This window comes from Anas acuta, chromosome 3, assembly GCF_963932015.1.
Source record: "Anas acuta chromosome 3, bAnaAcu1.1, whole genome shotgun sequence".
Classification (NCBI taxonomy): Eukaryota; Metazoa; Chordata; class Aves; order Anseriformes; family Anatidae; genus Anas; species Anas acuta.
Window position 1 is genome coordinate 12,078,737 of NC_088981.1, and position 24,777 is coordinate 12,103,513.

Consider the following 24,777-nt stretch of genomic DNA (forward strand, 5'->3'; position numbering starts at 1 on the left):
GAATATTATGCATGTTCTGTGAAAGCTGCCATAGAACTCAAGAGCCATAGATGTGCCGTGGTTTTTACATTGACAGCAACTGCTGTAGGAAGCAACCGGCTCTGCCTGCACACCTGGTCTGTTTTGCCACAGAGGATGGCATCATTTCTCCAGGTTTTCATCTGCTTTCTGGTGGAGGTGAACGTGGAATGACTGGGCCAACTTGTTGAGGGTGCTTTGGATTTGCATGTTTTTGTCTCAAAGTACATTAATTTTATAATGCAGAAGTCCTTGCACGTAGGACTGGTACACAATTACCTCCTCAAATGGCAGCTTGCTGTAGCCCATTATACCTTTGCGTGGAATCATCCAAGAAGTGTAGGTTGATGGTGTGTACCATCACCAGGCTGCCTTTGGATGGTCTAAGTAGGGGCACAGGAGAGTACTCATTGAGTTTTCTGCTACCCTTTACACATCATACATGTTGAGTCAACTACAAGAGAGGTTTTTGCAGCAAGAGCTTGAAAACTCAGCAAAACCCATTTAATTTTGCTACTGGAGAGCTGATGGCAAAGAACTAATTATCTGTTGCCAGTGATCCAGACATTAAATGCATCTCAGGTGTAAGGGTCCCTGTACGCTAGCTTACATGGAAAAAAAACAAAACAGGTCTGTCTTGTCCATTTGGGTTGGTTTTCCTTCCCCACTTACTGCTCAGGAAGCCTTTTGCACAGGAACATAGCAAGGCTGTGTGCCTCTTGGGCAAAATAGTCCCGTGCATCACCCAGAGCTGCACACAGAGCTGCTGAGCGGAACATGCCCCTGGTACTTCTGGCGTGGTGGATCCTGACGATGCTGCCTCTAACGGAGATGATGGGACTACGGGAGGTCGGTGGCGAAGCACCACGCTGCTCCTCTATGGAGACTCCTCCGCCGCACAGAAACTGCAGGTGGTGTTGCCGAGACTGGAAAATGAGGTTGAAATGAGCTGTGTGTTACTGGGACCTCTGGCAGAAGGGTCATTTGCTGGTTGACTGCTGGTTGACCATCAGTCTTGGTGTCTCTCACTTTGTCCCGTCATCTTCTGTCCTGTACCAGTCATTGAGAAACAGACAGGCTCAGCACTGCTAAAATTCTCTTATAATTGAATTGCATTTGGTATACATTCCTTCCTTGCAGAAATATTGTCCAAAATATTAAGCTTTTGTAGGTCCCCCTATCTTTTTCTTGGTGTTGAAAAAAATTGTATCTCAGAGGGCTGTAACCCTCTGCTTTCCCTCTCGTTCATTGCTAACACACTTGGAAGTTGTGAAAACTTGCTTTTTCAAAGTAATTAAAGAAATCCAGGAAGTGTGATACTGTGTTGAACAAAGAAAAAGGTGAAACTCATGACCTGAAAAGTAGTAGCTTTCGAGTGAATTTCCTACCAGTGCACTGCAGACATGTGACTTTGCTCTGTACTGATTTTTCAAATTCATTCATCAATAAGAACAATGTTTTTCATATTTAAGTTACGTATGAAAAAGTGGGTATTTTATTTTTTTTAATTTTTTTTGTTTTGTTTTTAAAAGCTTGATACATGTAGCGTTGGATCAAGGCACATACAAGACTAGCCAAAGGGCATACAATGCACTTTGGTTTTTAGTTGAAGAAACAAATGATTATGGCAACAAAGAGTGGCTTGGGGTTTAAACATGAAAATAGCTTATAGTTCAGCAGGAAGGCAGAAAGAAACGATACCTTACAGATTTACCAAGGAATTTCTGGAAAACTGTGACAGTAATGGGCAGTATTCCTGACTGTAACGGCAGTATAGTTAACACATACCTACGTACTGTTTGAGTATACGCTTTTAAAGTAGCTGTAAGCTCCAATTTTGTTTACCTTTGTGACTAGAATTTTTTATACCTTGCTTGCATTGCCTGTTTTTTGTCCTGCTTGTTTTTCTTACGAAACTCTCCTCTCAGCCCATTGCTGTTCCGGAGCAGTTGCCAAGCGTTTTCCCTGTGCCCTGCCCCTGCCTCCCAAATGCCTGTGACCATCCATCACTGTTTTCTCTGTAACAAGCAGACCGCTGGTGCTGATAACCAGAAATCTATCCCTAAAACCGTATCTACCCTGTGGTTTCTGGAGCCTAGTGCATTTTTATTATTTTTTTTTGGAATTCCTTGTTAGAAATTTCATTATGCTTTCTTCCAGGGGTCAATTCTTTCCTTACGCGTGTCAACAGTTTCAGTCTCATGCATGTAATTGATTTGATTATTTTCTTTTCAATTGGATTTCACCATTGTTGACATGGATACATCCAGACAGCTGATATTGCCCATTACTACACGCATTTTTGTTTATTGAATATTGTTGTGGTTTACAGATTTAATAGACCCAACATTTAAAGTTCTGTGAGTTTTTGCAACCACTGCTTGATCTTCTTGATTTGCCAGGTTTAACATTATTTTATTAATACCAAAGTGAAAAATGGCCTGTGCTTACACTTACAAGGATCTCAGATGAATGTTCTGACTGCTCAACACGGCAAGAAAATTCACTTTCACAGTCAACAAGTCATCTTACTCAGTAGAACACAAAAGTTAAATGGTCTGTAACTTCAATATTAGCAAGGAAAATACAGTACAAATTACTAAAAAATACTAAAATAGAGAATTGTGGTCAGGTATCCCCACTACATTAATCGCAGCAGTAGCCTGAAATTTGAAACTTTTAATAAAAAGTTCTTAAATATAAATTATATGGCAAATGTACAGTACATTGCTTTGTCAGTCTTTAATCCAGTGTTTTGCAGTAGAACAGCAACCGTTAAAGTCAGTCTTTTCTCGTTTATAAAACAAAAAACAAAAAGAACCCAAACCAAAACCAAACCAGTCTTTCACGTCCTTCAGTATCATGAGTGCGAATGATCTGAATCTGGAATACCACTGTCTCTGTAGCTCCTGTTACTACTGCTTTCACTGTGGCTGTTCTTGTAGAGGTTCATGCCGTTGGGCGGGAAGATGGTGTGTATTACAAACTCCTCCTTGGACACCTGGTCATTGGTGATGGGTATCATCTGGAAAGAAGTCTCCCTGATTTCCAGGATGGAGTTGTCCTTCTTGGTTCCCGCTTCGGCATAGTCATCTTTTCTCCTGCGTCCCTTGCTGTAGGCGCAGTTCCGGGAGAAGAGGGACCCGTTCCTGTGGACGTACCAGCACACCAGCGCCAGCAGCGCGATGGCCACCAGCGCCACCGCCCCGCCGATGATGGCGGCCAGGGGCAAGCTGGAGTTTTTGTAAGGCTCCTTCTCCTGCTCCCGGTTGAGGGTGGTGGTCGGGTTGTACATCTTGAGGGGCGCCGTCTCGGTCTCGATGCACTCGGGCGTTTCATCGGAGAGATAGATGTTGCTGGTTTCCATGGGAACCATGCAGACGCGGTACGGCGACTCGGGCTCGAGCGCCGTCAGCAAGTAGTCGCTTCTGTCTCCGGTGACGATGGTTTCTGTTATAGATCCAAAGGCAGGGCTGTGGCCCATCTTGAGCCAGCTCAGTCTCAGAGCGGTCATCGGCAGCGCCACTTTCCAGGAGATGTGAATGGTCTCCGTGCTCACGGATTTCACAAATATCGTAATGACTTTGCGCACCGGGCTGGCTGTGGTTCTGTAGTTCTTGTTCAGGTTGGGAGCCTTCATCTCAGGCTGTCTGGTCACAGAAACCGGCCAGTGTCCCTGGGCCGGGTACAAGGTGTTTGGCACCGCAGTGGTGATTTGGATGGTGCTTATATCATCCTTACAGTCAAACAGTTCCGCGTTGAGGTCTTTGATAGCCATCCCACGGACTTTTTCCGGTGCCTGGCACATCAGCCCACGCACGTTCACTTTCAAGGGTAAGGACTGCAGCCAGTCACGGACCCATTTCATTTTGCACCCGCAGTGCCAAGGGTTGTTACGAAGGAAGAGTTGAGTTATGTTGTCCAGGTCATCAAAGACACCCTGAGGTAAATTGCTGAGATTGTTGTTGGACATATCTAGCCGGTACAACTGCCGTAAGTAAGAGAAAGCGTTGGGTGGCACACGATTTATATGGTTTTCTTGAAGATAAAGTTTTCTTAGGTTTGTTCCTGGCAAATTTACTGGTGCGGCTGTGAGTGAATTGCGGACCAATGACAGTTCTGTAAGATTGACTAGATTCATGAAGACCTTGTCTCCTAATCCGTGGTTATTTAGAAGATTTCCGTCTAAAACAAGGCGTTTTAGATTTGTAAGGTCTTGGAGGGACAGCTCTGAAATCGTGGAAATACGATTATCATCCAAGCGTAGCTCTTCTATCGTTTTAGGCAAACCCCAGGGAATGGTGCTAAGGTGATTTCGAGAGAGAAAAAGAAGTCTGAGATAGATGTTGTCCCGGAAAGCTCCGTCCTCAATGCTAACAGCGGAAACCGAATTATCATCCAAATGCAGTTCTTCCAGATAGGGAATTTGTGAAAGTGAATCATAAGTAATGGTCCTTATGTTATTCTCCTGCAAATGCAGTTCTTTAACGTACTTAGGGAGGTTAGTGGGGAATTCATCTAGGCTGTTGTGGTATAAATATATTCTTTCCACCCTAAGCAAGTTCTTCAGTTCTGAAGGAATCCCAGCATTATTAATTTGATTGTTCTGAAGGAAGAGGGTAGTAGCATCCTCTGGGATTCCTGTAGGAATAGATGTCAAATCGCGATCATTACAATATATGAAACCCACATCACAGCGACATACTGAAGGGCATGGTTTGGCACTAACAGAATAAGGTGCCATGTCAAGTAACAGCCCTATTTTAGTCCAAATTAGGAAGATGCTCCAGGTTACACTAATCATGGTCAGGAATGATGAGATTTGTATACAGTTCTGATCTTCAACAATCTAAAAAAACCAAACAAACAAAATTATCCAGATCATCAGCGAAGAAACTCCAATGAAAATTCAACTTCAACATTACAGAAGACATCTGAAACACACACATGAAAATAAATTCAAGTTGGCAGACATTTTACTTTCTCTACATCAGTTATTATACTCTTTCTTTTACTAATTCAATTAATAAACTGTTCTGCCTGGTAATTTAAAGTAATATAATCAGGTATGTCTGATCTGTAAATAGCTCTGTTTAAGCAAGAAAGCTCCTTCTGAGGATTCCTCCATGTTTCACATGTGGATTTTGTTCATAGATACCCTTGTAAGTACAGAGCTGAAGTCAAACCAGAGTTCAAGTAAATCATTCTGTATCTGAAAGATAAGAATTCCTAAGCCAGCTAACTACCTAGGAGCCCTTACGTGAACTATAAAACCCTCACCAAACCCACGAGTTCAGTGGTAGCTATTCTGCAGGTTCAAGAAAGTCCTAATGGCACAGTATAAAATGCAGACAAGAGAGCAAAGACCAGCTAAAGAGCTTTCTTGATTTTTTTTTTTTGAGTGTTCAACATAATGTTGCATGTTTTACAAACACTGCAGCTTACTTTTCTTGTTTTTCAAGCTGGAATGTTTAGAAAGGTGAATATAACAATTGGTGTGTAGGTTACAAACTGACATAGCTGTTAGAGCCGTGGCTTTCTACTTGACTGGATGGAATATTTCATTACATGCTTAATTTCATGTTTAAATATTTGTCATTCTCAAAAGTCTTCTTACTAAAGCAGTACACTAATAAGAGACTATTTGGCAGGTTTAACCACATTTTCACATCTTATTAGTTCAAACTGTGCAGGTAAGGACAATATAAATTAACTCTTGAGACTGAAATTGTGCTTTGCACTGGTTGTATGTTTGTACATTGAGCTCAGGTAATTAGCATTTTTATAGCTTTTAAGACAATATAATTCAATTACCATTGTAATTAGGGTTGTGAAAACTTTTATAAGATGACCTATGCATTAAGAGATGCCATGACCCTTTCCTTCTCTTGTGGGTTCATATATTAATTGAACTTTATTCTCCGAGGCACGAAAAGAAAAACAAATTAATATTGATCCTACCGTATTTAAAGGTAAGAGTAAATTTTGTGCTTGAGGATGTCCAGCAAACGCAATTTCTGTCTCACGAGCTGCTCTTACACTTTAATCCATGGAGCTGCTTCTCCCTTGGCTGCGTTTACTTGAGCGATCCTTCCGGCGGTGCGAGCCTCCTGGCACTACGCTCCGGGAGCAATCCAACAAAGATTTATCATGGTACATAAGCACACCAGGCCAGGGAGGAGAAAAGCTTCAACTTCCTTCTATTTTTGTCCTCATGTAAAGTCTGTGAAAGAAGGACAGCCTCTTTTGTTTGGTTTAACGCCTTTTAACAGGAATTACTTTCTTTGTAACTCGTACCAACTCTTGTGTGTGGTGCAGTTGTCGGCGGTGACTTGGGCGCCGCGTGATGGAAACTATTCATTATGCTCAGGCTGGAATGGTGGTCGCCTCTTCAGGAGGTCAGCAGCGGGCTTTTATCTCTGTCCAGAATTATCCAAGGGTAAATTTTGTACAGTGGCTACATCCTGGTACATCCACGCCTTTTGGAGAGGACCATTTTCCAACTCTCACTTTTTATACACTTGTTCCGAATTTGTAATGCAGGAAAGAACTCCTCCTGCGCCGCGCGCTGATGGCAGGTGGCTCTGCCCTCAGCACGTCATGCAGGTCGGGTGGTTTTCTTCATGGAAAGACACAACAGTCTTCCTTCCTTCCCGGAGAACTCCCCTTGAAAGCTTTCCTTGAACTCTTACTTTCCTGTAAAGTAACAAACAGAAGAAATTGTAATTAATAACAAGTGGTGGTGGGCGCTAGTATTCAGAGTTGTGCTGCATCCCCATATAAATTATGCTGTTTATTAACTAGCAAAGCTTGTTATACCAAAACGATGGTATTTCAACAAAAGTCAGAGACGTTCGGAAACATCTTCTGCTGTTTAGTCTCGTGCTGCTGCTGTTTTGCTGGAACAAATCTTTTCCCTCCTTCCAGTAGCAAATGAAGTCATCCTGCATTAATAGATGGTAACAAAATCTGTCTAAGTGATGTTTCCCACTGGAGGACAAATGGCAGTCCTGCCTCCTGGGAGGAGGCCAACATGTTTGCTTGCTTTTTCTCCCTGGTAAACTGAGGCATATCATCAGCCTCTCCTTGGCTTTAAATCTAAGATGAGTTAAACACCATTCAGTAGCTCTTGGAAGAAAGATGAAAAGTTTTCACTCAAACAGAATTAGTATTTCACATCTGCAATCCAGTTCCTGAATTGTGAACTAGTCATCTGTGTCAGCTTTTTGACAACGGAGGTAATATGTGGGCTTTCTCCATGAAGTGTGCTCAGTATGCCAGGCTGTATGAACCTTTAAGCACTTGTATTTGTCATTTTGCACAGTGGAATCACTATTTAGATTGGTGTTTTATTAATCTGATTTTTCTCAGTTCAAGAAAGAAAAATAATCTCAGCTCTTCCTATTTCTTGAGGCACTCTAATTATTTGGTCATTTTTGAATAGCAATATTTTAACTCAGGCTGCTTCATAGCACTACTGCAGAAAGCATTCAGTGAGATACCCAGTCTCTGTTCCCTGAAAGCATGTAGGCACTATCTGTTTGAAATAGAAATGGTTAAGTCTGAAAAAAAAATAAATCCTTAACATTTACTTCCTTTTCCCTTTGGTGATTGCACGTAGTCCAGGAAACAACTGAGTGCAGGTCTCAGCACTGGAAAGCTATGAAGAAACAGCAGGATGAATAATAATAATGCTTGCTTAGCTCCCTTCATACGGGCATAGGTAGAGTTGCTTCTGTCCATCATAAAATAATAGACCTACACAAAAGCAGTCTCTGCTTTAAAACTCTTTTGCGATTTGGAGCAGGTATCATGAAGTCCTCCTTTAGTAGATCCTGTAGCAACAGGAAATTTGCACTGACACAAACTGACTGACACAGATAAAATTATGCTCCTCTTCAATGTAAAAAGGTGACTATTTAACAAAAAAAAAAAAAAAAAAAAAAGGCAAACCAAACCCACTTCTGAGATGGTGGTACTGTTCTCTGAGGAAATCGTGAAGCTTTAGCTCTTCTTATGCTGCTTTCATGCTTATCTGAGGGTTTCTGTTTTTGTTTTTTTTTTTCACCTCATTTCAGCAGTTTTGTAGTGACAATCGTTAGCTTAAAATGAGAGATGCACTGTAAGATTGGCAGAAATAAGTACTTTAACATATGCTTTATTTAAGGTAAAAACTCTGTGTGGCCACATTTGGGATATAAGGGAATTCCTGTGTTGTAGGGCTTGGTTAACATATGCAGTCAGTAGAAAATGGAACAAAAAGGCTCCACATTCTTTGAGATTAAGCAGTGTCCGATTTCCTTGGTCTGTATTACTGAAGTGTTTGTGGAAACTTAAGTCCAGGATCTATTCCTAAAACTTGGAAATAAACACGTGCTTAACAGCTGTATAAAAAATGATTTCTCTCAAGAACTAATGTGAAGTTGTGACAGAGGGTATTTTCTGGAAGTTAAATTATGAAGTAGGAACAAAAAGTTGTTGAGTTGGCCTTCGAAGGCTACAGTAACTTTTAAAAACTTATAAAAAAAATAATTCTATGAATCGTTCTTTGGAACTTTTAGAGTTGTTAAGTAGGCTGTAAAAAAAAGCATGTTAGTATTGATCAAAAGAGAATTTGTAGTATGCCTACATTACATACACATAAACATGAAAAAGTGCGTTTATTTTACCTTTCTAGCATATTAACTGTTTCTTCTTTGCTCCATTTGATAGTCATCCCTTCATTTATTGCCATTGTAATAGCGGTAATGTGTAGGATTAAAATGAAAGCACTAAAGCTCATTAGGGTCTTGGAATTTTTTTATCCGTGCTCTCAAAAATTACATAAAAACAAGGAAGAAAAATAAAAGCAGGTCTCTTTGGAGAAGACGACACTGTTTCAAAAATGTGGATTAAGACCATACCCCCCACTCCCTTTTCTAAACTTAGAATAGTTTTCTTCAGGTTCTGATTGTTTGATATCTTGCACTTCCCTTTTATATCTCAAGCCATAGCTGAAAACAATGTTTTTGCATATCAAAGGCTCCAGTGATCTGTCTACAGAGAAGAAGGGAATCCTGCTGCCATGCTCAAACTCTCCTCCTCTTGAGCTGTCTCTAAATATTCCCTGACACCCAGCCATTATAGCTGATCCTGCAGGATGAAAAGAGAAGTGACCCCCGCTGGGCCAGGCGCTGTGTCCAGGTCTCCGCGACATCAAATTAGGAGGCTTCATGGACACATGGCTTTGAAAGGAGGCGTTAATTTTGAGCAGAGCAGAAAAAGATGGATTTCAGAAAGCAGGTGCCAAAATTCATTTTTTTTTTAATGGGAAAAAAATAAAAAAGACTTTTTTGGTAACAAGAGTAATGTCAGAACAACTGAACAGAGCTTTTATGCTTATCTTTATTCGGATTTGAATGTTTTCATGGACTGTGCTGGACTGCAGTGTTAAGTTACTTTTCCTGGGACACCGTGTAAGCAAGCACATTGCTACAGCTGGGGGATGCCCGAGACTTGTGCCTGCACTTATCGCTGGGCTGCAGCTACAGAGGGGGGGGAATCTAATTTTAAAACGTGGAAGGTAATTTGCACTGTACGAGAAAACCCACCAAAGAGCACTGTATTTACTGTAACACGTGGTATCCAGCTGCGCCGCCTGACTTGCATGCAAGCTGCAGGGCGGAAAAAGAAAAAAAAAAGAAAAAAAAAAAGAAGGTTTGGTATGTTTGAAAAGCCAGGAGTTTACCTAAAAGCAGTGCCAAACAGATTTCTTCTTTCCAAGCTGTGATAAAACCTGAATAAAATCCAGACCTGGCGCACTTCGGGTCACACAGCGCTTACTTGAATTTCTACTCCACCTCTGCGGTCCCTGCCAGCAGCTCAGGGAGCTGCAAAAAGCAAGGGCTTATTTCTAACCACCAACCCCACAGGGCCAAGGGAGGCAACTTCTGTCCAGGCTTTTCAGGTTATAAAGGACAGAAGTAACATTTGAAGTGTTAGGATACGTGCATTCGACAAGCCTCAGTCAGTTTACCTCAATGAGTGCTCGTACACTGCAGAATTACCTCCATGTTGGTTTCTATCCTGAAATGGAGCAGAAACACAACATGTTTTGTGCTCCCCGCCCTTCAAAACAGCGGTGAAGCCACCTATTCCCTGCACAGCCAGGTTACTTCCCAAAAGCCAGGGTTCCTCTCAAAAAGCTTCACAAACTTTTCAACGCCGCCTCCCCACCACTAACCCGTACTTCACGCGCCGTGTTGTGTTTTTTGAAGTGTCTGACTCGGAGTTAGTTGATCGTGACAGCAAAACGCTCTCTAAGCAAGGGGCTGAAATTTCCACGATTATCGTGTTTCGGGAAGGTGCCCCGCTCCTTTGTTCGGCGCTAGGCAAGCAGAAGGTCCCCTGGCTGCCTTCGGGGGGCTGGAAAATGCAGAGGCTTTCAGTGAGGTGCCGGTGAGCTCCCCAGGGCAGAGTCTGGTGAAATTTGCCTCTCCCCGCCTTGGAGATAGGTGTTACTTATTTTTTTGGCTCCCCCCCACCTTATGCAGTAGTTGCACATACATAATATTGCCTTCGGCTGGCTGGTTCTGCCGAACTCCCATGCCTTAAAAAATGCAGGTTTCGGTGTGCTCTCTCTCCCTGGCTCAGAAATGGATGCTGGGCAGAAGTTTAACTCCACACCCAAGGCTTGCCGCAGAGGGTGGAAATGAACCCGGAGTTGTTCAGTGGTCGTTCTCCAAAGTTCACTGCCAGCCATATGCTGATGGTGCTCGCTCCGGGCCGCGCTGGGCTCGGGCACAGGCTGCCCATCCCTGAGGCGCTTGGAGGGGAGCGCTCTGCTCCGCTTCGTGCTCGCTGCCTCAGCGCTCGCCTCACCCCCTTTGGCCAGCGATGGCTGCTGGGTTTTCTCCCGAGAGGTGCTGCCGAGGTGAGCTGCCCTGCCTGCGCTTCAGCGGAGAGAACGGAGCACAAACGCTGCCGTGCTTTCAAGGGGAAAATCATTTTTTCCCCTCTGACAAATGCAGGTGGCATTATACCTGCCACGGAGCTCCTGGCACAAACCGTTCGGCATACAAAAAAATACCGCTCAAAGAGATACGGCTGTGGTGGATTTGTTTCTCTCCCTTCTCAAACCCTTGCCTCCTCGTTGGGATTTGCCCCAGGAACAGAAAACTTGGGGCACCACGGAGGGGCCAGGTCGGCTGTTCCCGGCTGCACGACTCGGGAGGATGCCGGCTGCTCCCCAGGGCCCCCAGGACACAGGGGACTCTCCCGCTGGCAACCCCACAACCTCCCAATCCTACAAACTCCGTGCCGCCTCGTGCCTGGAGGCGATTAGGGAAGGCTGCAGGAGCAGCAGCCCCTTCGCACTGCCTGCAGACAAAGATGGCCAGCTACCAACCCAGGCCGCCCCCGAGAGCCGCCGCACCAAGTTTGCAAACTGCAGCCTCCGCTTCTGCTGCCTCCCCCCCAGAGCTACGGGGTGCCGAGGGAAACCCCAAAGAAAACCCCACAGCAAAATCCCCAGACGTGCACCTTTATTTCGTTCTGGCTGCAACACACGCACGCTTTTATTTCCGAAGATGAAAGCTCGCTGCGAGTTTACTACAGAGTTTTTTTGCCCACTGGGGGGTGGTACACGCTGCAAAAACTGTGCTTTGAGAGCCACAAGTCAGATGCTTTTTTGCTGCTGTCCAGTTTTCTCTGCTTTAATTACACCAAAAGTCTCCTGTTGAGAAAAACAGAGGCGGCCTCCGAAGGGGGAATTAAAAGAAAATAAAATAAATCACCCTTTCAGAGACTTTACAGACCCTTATTTCCCGTGCTGACCGCATGAACAGCGGTATTTTTCTGGTCACTCTCCAGTTAAAATGAAGTGGTTCAAATGTACCAAAAAAAAAAAAAAAAAAAAAGAATTAACATTTTAAATGTACACCGAGGCTCAGTCTCCGTTTCTGGTGTACAGGAGGAGCAGGGAAGGCAGGAAAAATAAACACAGCTTTTCGAAGTGATTAAACGTCGGTGGAGAAATTGAGAAGCTCGACAGCAGCACAAATAGGACGATTAGAATAACCTCAGTATATTTTAGGCTAATTGGCCCCGTATAAACCCCGGCGTACCTTTTGTTTATGAAGTATTTGAAAACCGATCTGACACAGGGCTGCATTGTATGGTTTGGGAATAAATTAAAGGAAACTTGAGGGTATTTTAAGGGGGGGGGGGAAGGAAGGGAAGGGCACCGAAACCTCCGCTACGACCCGCTGCGTGGCTTGGATGGCCAAGGGTAGCACACAGGGCTCCGTGTTTCGCAGCAGATCGTTCCTCTCCCCGCACACCCCAACGCACAGACGCGGTTTTTGCTCCTAATTCAGCGTTTTTCACCCCAACTCCGAGCGCCGCTCATTAAGGGCGCCGCAGCCCCGGGCACCCGAGGGCGCGCAGTTAATTGCTGCTCCCGTCTCTGCGGGCAGCGTCTTCCAGGGGAAGGGAGGGGAAAAAAATAATAATAAAAAAAAATCAAATATCGGGGTCAAGATAATGAAGGGGGGTTTTTTAAAGTCGGGCAGCTCCCCGGCCTCTCCGTCCTCTGCTCCTCGGGGTTCCGGACCCGATGGGGACCGGCACTGGGACCGGGTTTGGGATCGGGACCGGGACTGTGATCGGGATTGGGATCAGGACCAGGTTTGGGATCGGGACCGCGTGGGCGCCCCGCGGGCTGCAGCGCTTCGCCCAACTCCTGCCGCGCCTTGCCAGCAGCGCGGAGGGGGGGGGGGGGATGCAATAATTAATAATAATTAATAGAAATAATTACCACTAAAAGGAGCAGCCCTGCCCGCTGCCGCAGGACCGGCTCGGCGCGGGGACGAACTTGCAGGGATGGGGATGGGAAAACAAAAGGCTCCGGCCGGCTGCCGGGGGACGGGGGTTTGGGGTTGGGGGGGAGATTTTTGGGGAGGGGGTGAGGACGAGGAGGGCTGCGGGATAAGGCAGGGCAGGGCAGGGGGCTCCGGCCGCGAAGTTGCCGAGAAGTCCCCGGGGCCCCGCTCCCCGCTTCCCCCCGACCCCCCGCGCACGTCGCAGCGCGTAGCCCCGCGCTTACCTGCGGGGCGCGGCGATCCCTAACGCGGCTTTCGGTGCTTGTTTTGCTTTTTTAAGCTGTCGGGGCAGGAGGAGCCGGAGGAGGGGGTTGGGGGGGGTGGGTGGGCAGGGGCCGAGCTGCGGGGCCGGCGGCGGTGCGGGCGCCGCGATCCCGGCGCGGTGCCGCGGAGCTGCGCGGAGCCGGGCGCGCGCCCTCAAGTCGCGGCGGGGGCGGGGCCGCGCGTCACCGCCAGGGGCGGGGCTTGGGGGCCTGGAGGGGGCGGGGCTCGGAGGGGGCGGGGCTTGTGGGGGGGTGGGCGCGGGGCCGTCGCTAGGGGGAGCAGCCGGCGGCGCCATGGCTGACGGGGAGGGGGGGGGGGTTTGGTGTGTTGGGGGGAAAATGGGAAATAAAATAAAAAACTGCTAAAAAGCGTTTGTGTGTTTTCTAGTCCCCCCTCCCCCCCCCCCCCGTGTGTCAGGGCGGGTGGGCTTGGCACTGGGGAAGGCTTTTTGGGACAAAACCTGGCTGCAGGGCAACCCATGAAGCGTCTTCCCCAGATACTCATGCGTAAAGCCAAATCTCCCTCAATACACGTCCATTTATTGGTAGCCCGGTAATTAGCACCCTCAGTAATTACCGATGAGGTGGGCTTCTCCGCACCCTACCTGTCAGCAGGGGACGTGGGGTCCCCACACCTGCTGGCACCAGGCTGAGCTCCCGGAGCTCCGTGTCCCTGAGGCCCACGGAAAGCCCCGGAAAGCGGCGCTTTTCCTACCAAAGTTTGGACATTGGGCGTCCGTCTGTTCGCCTTTCCTCAAAAACAAACCAGGAGGAGTCCAGGCTCACCCTTTTTAAAGAGGATTTTTAATGGATTTGTTTGATACTGCTTGTCGTACGTGATATTTAGGTGTATATTTGAAACGCTCTATACGTTCCATATTTATTCAGAAGGTTTAAAAAAGAAATCCTGGATTGGTCTTCCTTGACAACAAGGGAAAGGGATTTATTTATTTATTTATTTATCGCTTCAGTTCGAATCTTTCCCCAAAGATAGTAAAAACTAATAAGAAATTCACTTCGAGTTAAGGTACAGGGGTCTCTGTTGACAGTCCTGGCAGGGTGAGCTGTGCCCTAATCAGCTCAGTATGCAGTGCTGTATTGCTTATAAATTTTAATGTATATATAGCACATTTCACGCTTGTCCATTTGCGTACGTATGCACATGTACTGCACAGACATGGTACTTGGTGTGTTTGGTTGTGTGGGGCAGGACAATGAACTGGTGACAAAGGAAGACTTTTGAGATGCTCTGAATAACAAGTAGATCTTCTAACGGAGACCCCGTGAATATTATAGCATCATTTTTCAAAAGTGTTGTGTATTTGGTATTGCTCACGCCTCACTTAGTTGCATTAGTTACCTGATTGCGGTGCTATATTACTGTGCCGTATCACTAAACCTTAGCATATACCTGTGGGATATTCATAAAAGTTGTATACGGCACTCATTCAGCTACCTTTTGGTACTGTTCCAAGTCTGGCCCAGAGCTTGTGGCAGCAGTTAGAAATTACAGTTAGTATTCCTGGAGAATTCCAATGGGCACATGAGAAATAATTAGATTTTACCAAGTCACAGCTGCTCCAGGGTACTAAAGGGTTTTTCATATGTTGTCACAAGCATATTTTTGAATGGGCCCTTTTATGTAAAATCCTTAAATATACTTCGTGAGAACATGGGTTGCTTTTAAAATCCTTTCCACAAAAAAATGTGTGTTGAGAGCTTGACCCCGTTCTCCATTTTCTTCTTAATCTATAGAAATTCAAGGCCTCTCAAATTTCAGGACAATTGAGGAACTCAATGCTGATGGGGTAGCTCATGGGTGGGGAATAAAAACATGCATATGTAACGCAGCGGTATCAAGCCTTAGCAATATAATGAGTTATTTTAATTGAATCCTGAAGGTAAAATAGTCTTTTCACCTATATTTTATATATAAAATTAATTAATGCTTGTGACATGGAGATGAAGAGCTTGTCAGACCTACAGGGAAATTACCGTTCGGAAAAAATGGTGATTTTGTTAACACTTCTCAACCTGAGAGGGTTTGGAAGATGGCAGATGGGAAATCCAGAGTACTTATGCTATACAATGTGTTTCCAGGAATGATAATGCAAGTTTATAACGCACACGTGTAAGGTGCTGTCAGGTCAAAGTGATAACGCTGCTGCTTGTTTGTTTTTCTGAGCACCCTGATGGCATGATAAGAGCCACAGTCCTGGGAGCTGCCCTTAGCCAAAGGTTGACCTGAAGGACTCTGGCTGTGACTCGACAGTGTTTTGGATCTCCTTTGTCCTACTGTAAATCAGGTTTTAGTCATAAATGTTTCTAGGCAAGACATTTATGAAACGTTAAGAAACCAAACACATTGACCGGGAAGCAAAATTGAATCAGAGATCAGTCATCCTTGCTGCAGAGGACAGCGAGCTGGCTTTGCGAGTGGAAACTGAACCGTTGCTGCTTTGAGCTCCTCAAGGACGGATTTCACTTAGATAATGCTGAGAGTAATAGTCTGATATTCAATGAAATACCCTGAAATGAGTGTTAGTGGTTTTTAGCTTCAGGCTTTTATCAGGTTGTATTGATTTTCTCAAAGCAGGCTGTCCCAAATCCAAGTTAGGCATTGCTTGATTTGTGGAGACGTCTAAGAAAAGGAAGCTCTATAATACATGAACTTTTGTCTGATATGTGTCCTATAAGAGTCTTTGTTATTGCCTAAGTACAGGTTCTCAGCAAATGTGTATTACAGCTTGAATTAGCGCTTTTAAAAGATTTGAGTCGTTTTAAAATTAGAATCCAGTTGTGGATTAATTCCTTCAAAAGTAAATGTCTGTCAAACTCAACTTTCAGCATTGTATGTGTAACTACAGTAACTGGTCAAAGTTGGGGCAACATTTCTGTATCGAATGCAACAAAAATGAGAATGTGATCGTGAAAGACGGTCCACAGGAGAGCTAAACAGATACGAAGGGTCTAAAACTAAATACTTGTTTCAAATTGGTTGGCTTCAAGAGTGCTGTTTTGTTGCTGTTGTTGTTGTTTTTTCTCGTAACAGGAATGTTTGAGAGAGAATAGTTGTAATTGTAATTATTCTTTTGTCTGACTTGAAGGGCCAGGAGATTAAACCACTGCACCTGTGTTTTCTGCCATTCCTCTCCCTTCTTTCCATGCTTTCTGCCTGTTCTTCTTTCCAGCGCTCCTCAGTAGCCCCAGGGAAAGCCCTGTCAACTCAGAAACACCCGTGATGCAACCACATTGCTATTTTTCCTAAGGCAAATAAACAGTTTTGCTTATCACATCATGTGCTATTGATAGCAAAATTAAGTAACTTAATGGGCTATATGAAATTGCAAAGTCTACAAGCAAGCTATTTTTTTTTTTTTACTTACAGAATGCACAGAAATGGATAAAGAGAGCTGACTGGGTAAAGTTCATAGCAGGAAAGTTTGTTCCTAATGCTTCAGACCGATTGCTTTCTATGTCTGGGAGGCAATTTCCTCTAAGTGTCAAACCATGAAGCCACCTTGACAAAGTTTTTAGGAGAAGCAGGAGCTAACTCTTTCAGGACTGTCTCTAGACTTTTTGCTTGCAAACTTGACAAAGTAAGTGATGCTGTCAAAACAGAACAGGCTTTCCATACATTTGACATGGCTTTGAAAGATCCCCACCAAATGTGAGCTAAAGGAAGGAAAGATAACAATCCCTCCAAACAACCTTGCAGACTTTAACTAGATTGTTAGTAATGTTTGCCATGCGTGAGAAGAATCCTGCAGAGGACAAAACAGCTATACTTCCCCGAGCGCATTTCTTATATTTGCAAATTTGAGTTTTTATGGGTAAGGCCTACAGTGAGCCAAAGACAGTGGGAAATGCATTTTCATATGGATATGCCTGTAGTAGAGAAATACTCAAAACCAAAAGGCTAGATCTCCTGAAGTAGCAAAAATTTCTGGTGCTGTGCTCCATGCTGCTGGGCTTCTGGTGCTGTTTTGCTGTTGGTGCTCGTGACCTCCATGCTACAAGGCAGACAACATCTGTTTGGTGAAAAATTCATGTTCTTGTTGGTTTCCTTGGGTCTAGCAGGTCTATCCGTCTGAAGTTTGAATTTGCTTTCTCCGCCGCCTGAAAATCTGAGCAGCTGTCAGAAGTTTTGGATGAAAAATCTGGGTGCTGGGAATTAAATAACGAAATGTGAAAATGTTGCCCTAAGTGCACTTAGGACGCAAGGTGTCTCGAAGTGTTAGTTACGTAAGCATGACGAATATTTGACTGAGGGTGATTTCACTTTGCAAAATGAAGACCAGTTCTCACATTAAACGTCGTGACTCAAAACGAGATTCGCTGAGACAAAGAAATATTTTCATGGAGGAGGTAATGTTCCCTTGGTGATGGATTTTGGGGTGGAATTTCCCCTCCTCTGAGCTCCAGGATTAAACAATACGTGTAGCTAAAAGAACAGTTGTGTTTTCATACACCGTTTTCATGACCTGTAATTCTTTACAGAGATATACTGAAAAGGTGAAAGTCACATTCTTTCTCACAAGTGTATTTTTAGGCCACCAAAATGGGTCTTCTCCTGGGCCTTTCTCCTTGTTTTGCTTTACCTCCTGATAAGCCCAGGGCTTTTGCTGCATCTCTTCTCCTTCTCACCGTTGTCTGTTGGCACTTTTCTGCTGTCCTTCTGTAAGCACCCTGCCCCTTGCAGCCTCCTCTCCTCCTCCTGCAGTGCCCACGAGCTTTGTGCTCTTCTACACAGCAAACCCACAATGGAGGCTTCACATTCCAGCTCTTTGTGCATCCATCTCCTGCCACGAGAAGCTGCCTCTTCTGAACCCTTCTCTCCCTCATTGTCCTTCTCCTCCAGCCCACATTTGCACGTTAAAGAGTTTCCTGTTTTATTCCCTTCTTTAAAGGTCTCAAACTAGCTGAGGAGAAGGTCTGATCTTCTAAAATTGCCGTGGCCAAGTTCTGCACAGATCCATAACGTATTAGTTACCCAATTTGAATATTCAGGATCCTCTGCAACTTGAAGCAATCGCTTGGATATAGTGCTGCTGAAGGCTGAAGGTGATGATCTGCTCTCTACACAAATTTTTTACTACCCCTCCTTCTGCATGCAAATCAAATCAAAGCATTAGCATGCCATTTCGGCCAAATGCACCGCCCTAGCTGCTTGTGTTGTTTGTCTGGTCTGTGTTACCATCCAGCAGCAAGCTGCAGGCTGTGCGTCCGCTGATTTGCTTGTGTAATACCTGGTTTGGAAATCGCAAAAGGCTGTGTGCCAGTGCTGAATACATGAATAACTCAAAAGTGTTTATTCTCAGGAAGGACTAAGTTTACATTGACTGAACAGATTTGTTTAGTTGTAAGTAGGGGGTGATCGTTCCGCCTTTGTCTATTCAGACGGAGAGGGCGTTTCAGAAATGGTTTTGCTTGACAGCAGCTAATGCTGTTGGCAGGATGTTGCAAATTGATACAGTGATTAAAAATAAGTTAAGGGGAATTTTAAAATTTCCCTGAACGTGAAAAGTGCAGTTCGATTTGATGAGATTCAGGCTCGGGAAGAGGATATACAGGCAGGAACTTTATCTCGGTTGCGAGGACAAGAGTGGCTTGTCTGAGAATCGCCTCCACCAGCACCATCTGCGTGAATCAGTGTGTGGAAGCTGGCTTGTCTTCAGCATCTGCTGGCTGCATGTACTGTGCAGAGCTCCTTGAAGCTAAACAGGGGAAAAAAAAAAAAAAAAAGGAGTTGTAAGGCATATGTGTATTCTACATTTACTTCTCCCACTTACACATCCCAGTGTTACCTTCCACTAGTGCGATTGCCTGGAATGTGTCTAGGAGGTGGAGGATATCTCCTTTCTGAGAGTTGGCCAGCTCTGTTTTCTTGGAGGTCCGTTCATGCTGAGGGTTTCCCTGGGGCTCTGGGGGCAATCCCCCTTTGGTTTTCACCCTGCCCAGGCTGGGGTGGGCGACTGGTACCACTGTGAGCAGACTGCCCTGCCGGGTGTCTGCCCAGAGCCCGCTGGTAAGTGGGGACAGCAGGAGAAAGGCAGGATCAGGGAATTGCTTTGAGCAGGCGCTGTGCCTGTGTTATTTAGTCAGCATGCCTCGCCGCTGCTGAGGGTGACACTCCTTGAAGTGGTAAGAGGCTGAAGTTACGTGGGAAATGGGATCTGAAAGTCATTTTGAGCTTAGTATCTGGAGCAGCATTCCACTTTTTTTTTTTTTTTCCTTGCTTAATCCATCTTTAATCTCTTTCCTCAAAGTTTTTGTTCTTTTGCCGTCTGTGGACACGAGCTAATTGCTGCTGCCAATCCCAAAGCCTCTGGGGAAATGTTGGGCATCCTGAAGGGAAGCAACCTGTAGAAGCCCATCAGAGACCTTCAGCTCTGTGACTGTGGAAAACGCAGGCATTTTGGCTGGGCTTGGGATGGAAGCAGCTGTGTGCGTGGCATCAGTGCCACAGGCTTGATCTTCATTCCCTCTGGAGAGGAGATCGATGGCAGGTTAAGGACAGGCTGATGTCTGCCAACCTGGCGGGTAAAGCCTGCCCTACAGTCGGTGCAGTGTAAGCGATGCCCTGGCATAGAGGGGTCTGTGAGATGCACTCTTAGGGGGTTTGGCTTTGGTAAGCCAGACAGGATGTAAAACCTGAGTCTGAATCCATTTCTCATTCTCAGATATTTGAACAAAACTTGTAGGTGCAAAGCTCAGTTTTGTATGTAGCTGTGAATGCAAAAACTACTTGATGGTGTGACGGGACAAGTCAGACCTGTGATCTGAATCCAGTAGGGTATTTCCATGTTCCTAATTAAAGCACTGATTTACGTCTTCATAGGCAGGCAGACTTTGAGATAAAGCAGCAGGCTCACGTGTGAGAAATGTTTAATTTTGACTTACTAACAAAAAAATCTTCATTCAAGTTGTAGAAAGAGATCAAGTCCCTGAATAAAGCTGGAGGAGTTCTTGACCCTAACAATGGTTCTTAACAGTTGTGTTACTAACCCCAGCCTGGAGGCCTGGATTAGTGTGTTATTAATAGCTGTTGTACACCTGGGACATACCTCAGTATGGCTTTCGATAGGTTAAAAACAACAAAAAAACAGCAAAACAAGCAAGGAAACAAACAAACAAAAACAAAACAAACAAAACAAAAACAAGAAGAAAACCTACCACAAGATGCTTGTTAGAATAGGAAAATAGTTTTAACACATAAAAAACTTCAAACTTTTTGCAAATAAAATGGCCATGGTTTCCCCTGTGATACAAAGCATATTTATTGGTAGTAACGCTGGAAACATTTGCTTTCTGAGTTTTAAAGCCCTAAATCCAGCAGTTTGCCTTGCAAGTGCCTGCAGATGCAACACCCCAAATCCAAGCGAAGTTCAGGAAGAAGTGTTAACAGCTGCACTGGGAAATTACCTCTGTATTTAAATATGAACACATCTAAAAATAACTCCGGTGAGGAATGAAAACATTATTTGTTGCTGGCTTGCTAGCATTTGTCTTTATTTCTATTTGATGTTATTTTACATTATTGTCCGTGGATATAACAAAGCCTGTTTCATTTCTTCTTGATCATTTTTCCCCGGGGACGCAGAGAGAGACTGATTGCAGTTGTAAATTCTTTAGCGAGCAATCCTTGATTGCCACGGGTTGTGCAACCACAATCACTCCGGGCCTGTGCCGGGTCAGCGCTGAGCTCTGCGCACACAGCGGAGCCTGAACGCGTGCAGCAGAAGGGATTCAGGCTATTGGGTTCAGTTCCCTGATGCTCCAGGCAGGCACATCTGAACACGGGCTTTAACAAGGCAGCCGAGCCATCAGAGTGGCTGGCTGCTACCACAGAGGGCAGCCCTGTCTCCTCTTTTGTGGCAGTGCTTGTGTTTGGCCAATCCTTCAGTTAGCTCAACAGCCAGAAGATCAGACTTCTCTCCCCCAGAACGAAGCATCTTCTGCTGGTGCCGCCTTTTGATCCAGCTGAGATGGAGCTGGACCAGTGCTGGTGTCTGTGCCAGTGCAGGAGCATCCCCTCTGGCCGCAGCGTGCTCGTCAGGTCGGGTGAGCCGCGCTGCGTCGGAACAAAGCCCTATCAGCACCGCAGGTAGGCCTCTCAGAAGGACGAAAAGTCTCGTTTTAAGCCTCAGCGGGGGCTCTGTTTAGTCCCTACAGCCTCGGTGGAAGCTCGGTGCACGTGGAGCCGTTTCCAGCGGAACACATCAGCAGATGATCCCGGCTGACTGACAGCCAGTGACAGCGCCCGTCACGAGGTGCTGCTGGCTGGGCTCCCTCTGTTTGTTTATTTACCTCGCCCTTCTGTGCTGCCTGCAAAACAACTGCAAAGCCGTGCCTGCCGCCTGCCACCACCGCTCAGAGCCGACTGGAGCCGCATCTGCGAACTGCTGCCTCGAAGCCCGCTTGTAAACTTCCTCGGAAACGTGCGAGCTTGGCACACGCGGCTATCAACTTCCTTATGGTTTATGTTGCCTGTCATGTTGCTACAAAAACAATTTTCTTCTCTGCTTTTTAATGTCTGGAGCTAAGAAACGCCGGGTTCTTGCTGTAGCCCATAATGCTGTATCTGCTGTGCTTTTAGAAGCGAGAGGTACCGTAATGTGCTGCGGCTGTTGCTGCGGAATTATTTCTCTGTTTTCCCTGTGGAGACTTGAGCATTTTGGCAAAATGCCTCACTGAGGGCGTTGCCTTATTGGCATGGAAATTGGCAGTTTCATCAAACGGCGTGGCAGCTGCTTATTCTGTCATGACTAGTGAGCCTTTGCTCTCTGGCAACGTGGTGCTTATCCTCCCTAAGGTTTCAAGTAGAAACAGTCTCCTGAAGATATTGATGAAATAAATGCGTGCCACTCGTGGCACCCCTCCTGAGCAGTGGGGCTGCTACTTGGTAGCTACCAAAGACAGTCATTAAAGTAGTGTAGCCATTATGAAATCCAGCCACCTTCTCATCTAACAGTGTTTGAGGTCCTTTTCCCTCTTCAAGATAGGGGGAAGTTACTAACATTGACCACGAGCTGCTTTTGCAGTTCCTGCTGGAAAAACATGACCGCCACCAGCATCAACCTGGGAGCACCACGGAGAAATGCCTTTGCTGCAGCACCCCGGTGTATTGCAGACTGCTGAGAAGAGAACATGCCGATTTGTTGGGGCAGGGAGCGAGGGAGATGCCGTATGTTTTCACTAGCAAACTTTGCTTTGTGGTGTTTGCAGCGAAAAGCAAAGGTAGCAAGAATAAAGCTGAGAATAAAACTCTGCAGCAGGCACTGACCTGTTGCTGGCCCCATTCCTTTCCTCGTTGAAGCCATACAAGTTTCACAGTTTTACCTTAAAACATTCTAATTCTGTTGAGTATCTTTAAACAACTATAGATACGTTCGTGTATATTTTTTATTTCGTTTCACGGCAGGAATAGATTAGCCGGATTGTAGTCATCTTTTTGAAACATCAAATTAAGCGTCCTTCCAAGTTTTTGGTTGTGCAGACAGAGCTGTCTTTTGGGGTTTGTTTCAAATGTGGGTGTTGAAAACATTGCAGGCATTGCTGTGGCTTTCAGAAAACAGGTGTCACTGGGTATCTTCGAATCATCTGACTTCATCTGGGTTAGGAGTGAGAAAACTTCAGCCTTTAAAACCTGTGCTGCCAATCTGTGTGTCCTGTTGCCTCTCAGCTCCTTTACCTCTTTCAAGATGGCTTAGTCCACTTAGTAGTGTGTGTTCTGTAATGTAGGTACCTGAGGCCCCTGTTTTGGGTCTGTTACTCAAAGTGCAGGTAATAGAGTATGCCTTCTTAAATTTAAAACAATTCCTCTATAATATTATATTGTAGTGGTCTGCAGCATAGAAAACAATTTGGTGTACAGCAGTAAATAAGCTGGTAGAATTAAGGAAAGAAGGACAATTAGAAGAAAAAAAAAAAAAGAATTGTTTTGTAGTATCAAAAACAATTTTTCCAACTGAGTATGACCACATCCCTCTCGGTCTGCTCTGCACACATGTGCACATACATATTTTCCTTACATTCCAATCTTTTTTCTAATCAGAGCAGCTAGTTTCAGGCAAAAATGTAGTTAGGAAAATATCATCCCTGGCAATGGCAGCCATTGAAAGATTAGAAGTGACTGAAAACAAAATCTTGTAAAAGAATTTCTAATGTAATTGTAACATAATTTGCTGCTGCTCTTGCTCTGCTGTGGCATGATTAAGTACTGAATTTGAATCAGCTTTTAAAAGAAAATGCTTAGTTTCATTCCACAGCACAATTGGCAACTAAATAAAAGTTCAGACTGGATTTTTTTTTTCTTCAGTCCTCTTTTCAGAGAGAGAGAAAAATGTACATAGAGTCTTTTGTATTTTGCAGAGAGGAAGTGTAGCACAATAGGCTGTTGGAGGAAAGCAATTCCGATAATCAGTTTTCTGTACTACTTATTACAACTGGTCAGAACTGGGTTTTAATTAAATTTTAAGGATAAAGGACAATAGTGTGTGCTAAGGATGGCGAGTCAGCTTAAACTTAGAATTTCCTGGCTTTTATCCATTTCTGTGCTAACTCAGTACTACTTAAATGTACGTCTTCAGATGGGATTCACTTGTGTAGAAGGTAATAACTGCAGAGGCTTTAGGAGTCTTTCAAAGAATCTCTCTTCTGACTTCCAGAGCAGATATTGGCTCCCGGGTGGTAATAGCAGCATTGCACCGTGTAATGCCCCTCTTCGCTGCCAGGCTTCAGCAGTCGTATTGTTTGAACGATAATTTGGCAAGTTTATTCATTCCTCATTGTTTTAAAATTAAACTTGCCATATAACAATTTCCAAATAATAGTTTATTAAGAGCCAGTGGTTTTTGACTCTTAAATGCTTTGTGTTGGGTTCAGAGAGGACAAAAATAATTCGGTATGCCATTATGACATTTAACATGCACTTTTCTATAATGGAGGCCAAATAAGCTCTCAGTTTTTATTTTTTTGTTTTATTGTATCAAAGCTGTCACAGACATGACTTCAAAAAGCACTTGATCTTCCGAGATGAATTTAGGAATCTACCGCATATCTTAAATACTAATTTTGGGTGATTGCCCTCCAAGCTACCCCTGCTATTAAAACCTGTTCTCTCTAGCTTGTGAATTTGTCTAGTTTCCTTGGCTTTTTATGTTCTCCGCAAGGTTAGTAATCTACCTTGAAAGTTGTCGCACGTTCCGGTTTTTAATGGCTGCAGGTAAAGCACTCTTAACTTTCTGTTGGATACATACATTGATTACATTCCTCCACATTCCCCCATTGAAGCAAATTTGATAAGGTGTTAATTCCTTCTCGTAGAGCTTTTCTGGTGCTTTTCTAGACCCATTAACATTTTATTTCAGTATGGATACAGCTGCAGCAACGATAGCTTCAGACAGTGCTCCACCAACAGAATGTTTGAATTCTTCACCGATAGCACCTATACTTCTGTGTAATTTTTGCTGTGCTTTGGTGTCAGGCTGGCAGTCTGCAGACCTTTTAAAACCAGTTTTATAAATTCTAGATGTATCGAGAGTACAAAGAAGTGCTCTTGCATATTTATTAATGAACAGGCACCACCATTTCAGTATCAACTTCATGGGACACGATATTTATAAGGCAATGGA

At 44.6% G+C, this 24,777-nt stretch overlaps 2 protein-coding genes across 5 annotated transcripts in view; one reads left to right on the forward strand and one right to left on the reverse strand.

Moving 5' to 3' along the window:
• Window positions 1–24,777, forward strand: part of MACROD2 (mono-ADP ribosylhydrolase 2) — an 854,218-nt gene that overhangs the window by 92,631 nt on the left and 736,810 nt on the right. The window lies entirely within an intron of this gene.
• Window positions 1,491–13,254, reverse strand: FLRT3 (fibronectin leucine rich transmembrane protein 3). Of its 2 annotated transcripts, none has more exons than XM_068675717.1 (3): window positions 13,103–13,254; window positions 5,980–6,714; window positions 1,491–4,867 (listed from the first exon to the last, which is right to left on the reverse strand). In XM_068675717.1, the coding sequence occupies exon 3, from the start codon at window positions 4,820–4,822 to the stop codon at window positions 2,879–2,881; it is 1,944 nt and encodes a 647-aa protein (XP_068531818.1). In that variant the 5' UTR covers window positions 4,823–4,867; window positions 5,980–6,714; window positions 13,103–13,254; the 3' UTR covers window positions 1,491–2,878. The 2 variants fall into 2 exon arrangements, with proteins under 2 accessions (XP_068531818.1, XP_068531819.1); XM_068675718.1 differs by having other exon boundaries at window positions 1,491–4,952.

Excerpts from the sequence above, each read along its gene's own strand:
- FLRT3 (XM_068675717.1), bottom strand. The coding sequence starts at position 4,822 with ATGATTAGTGTAACCTGGAGCATCTTCCTAATTTGGACTAAAATAGGG.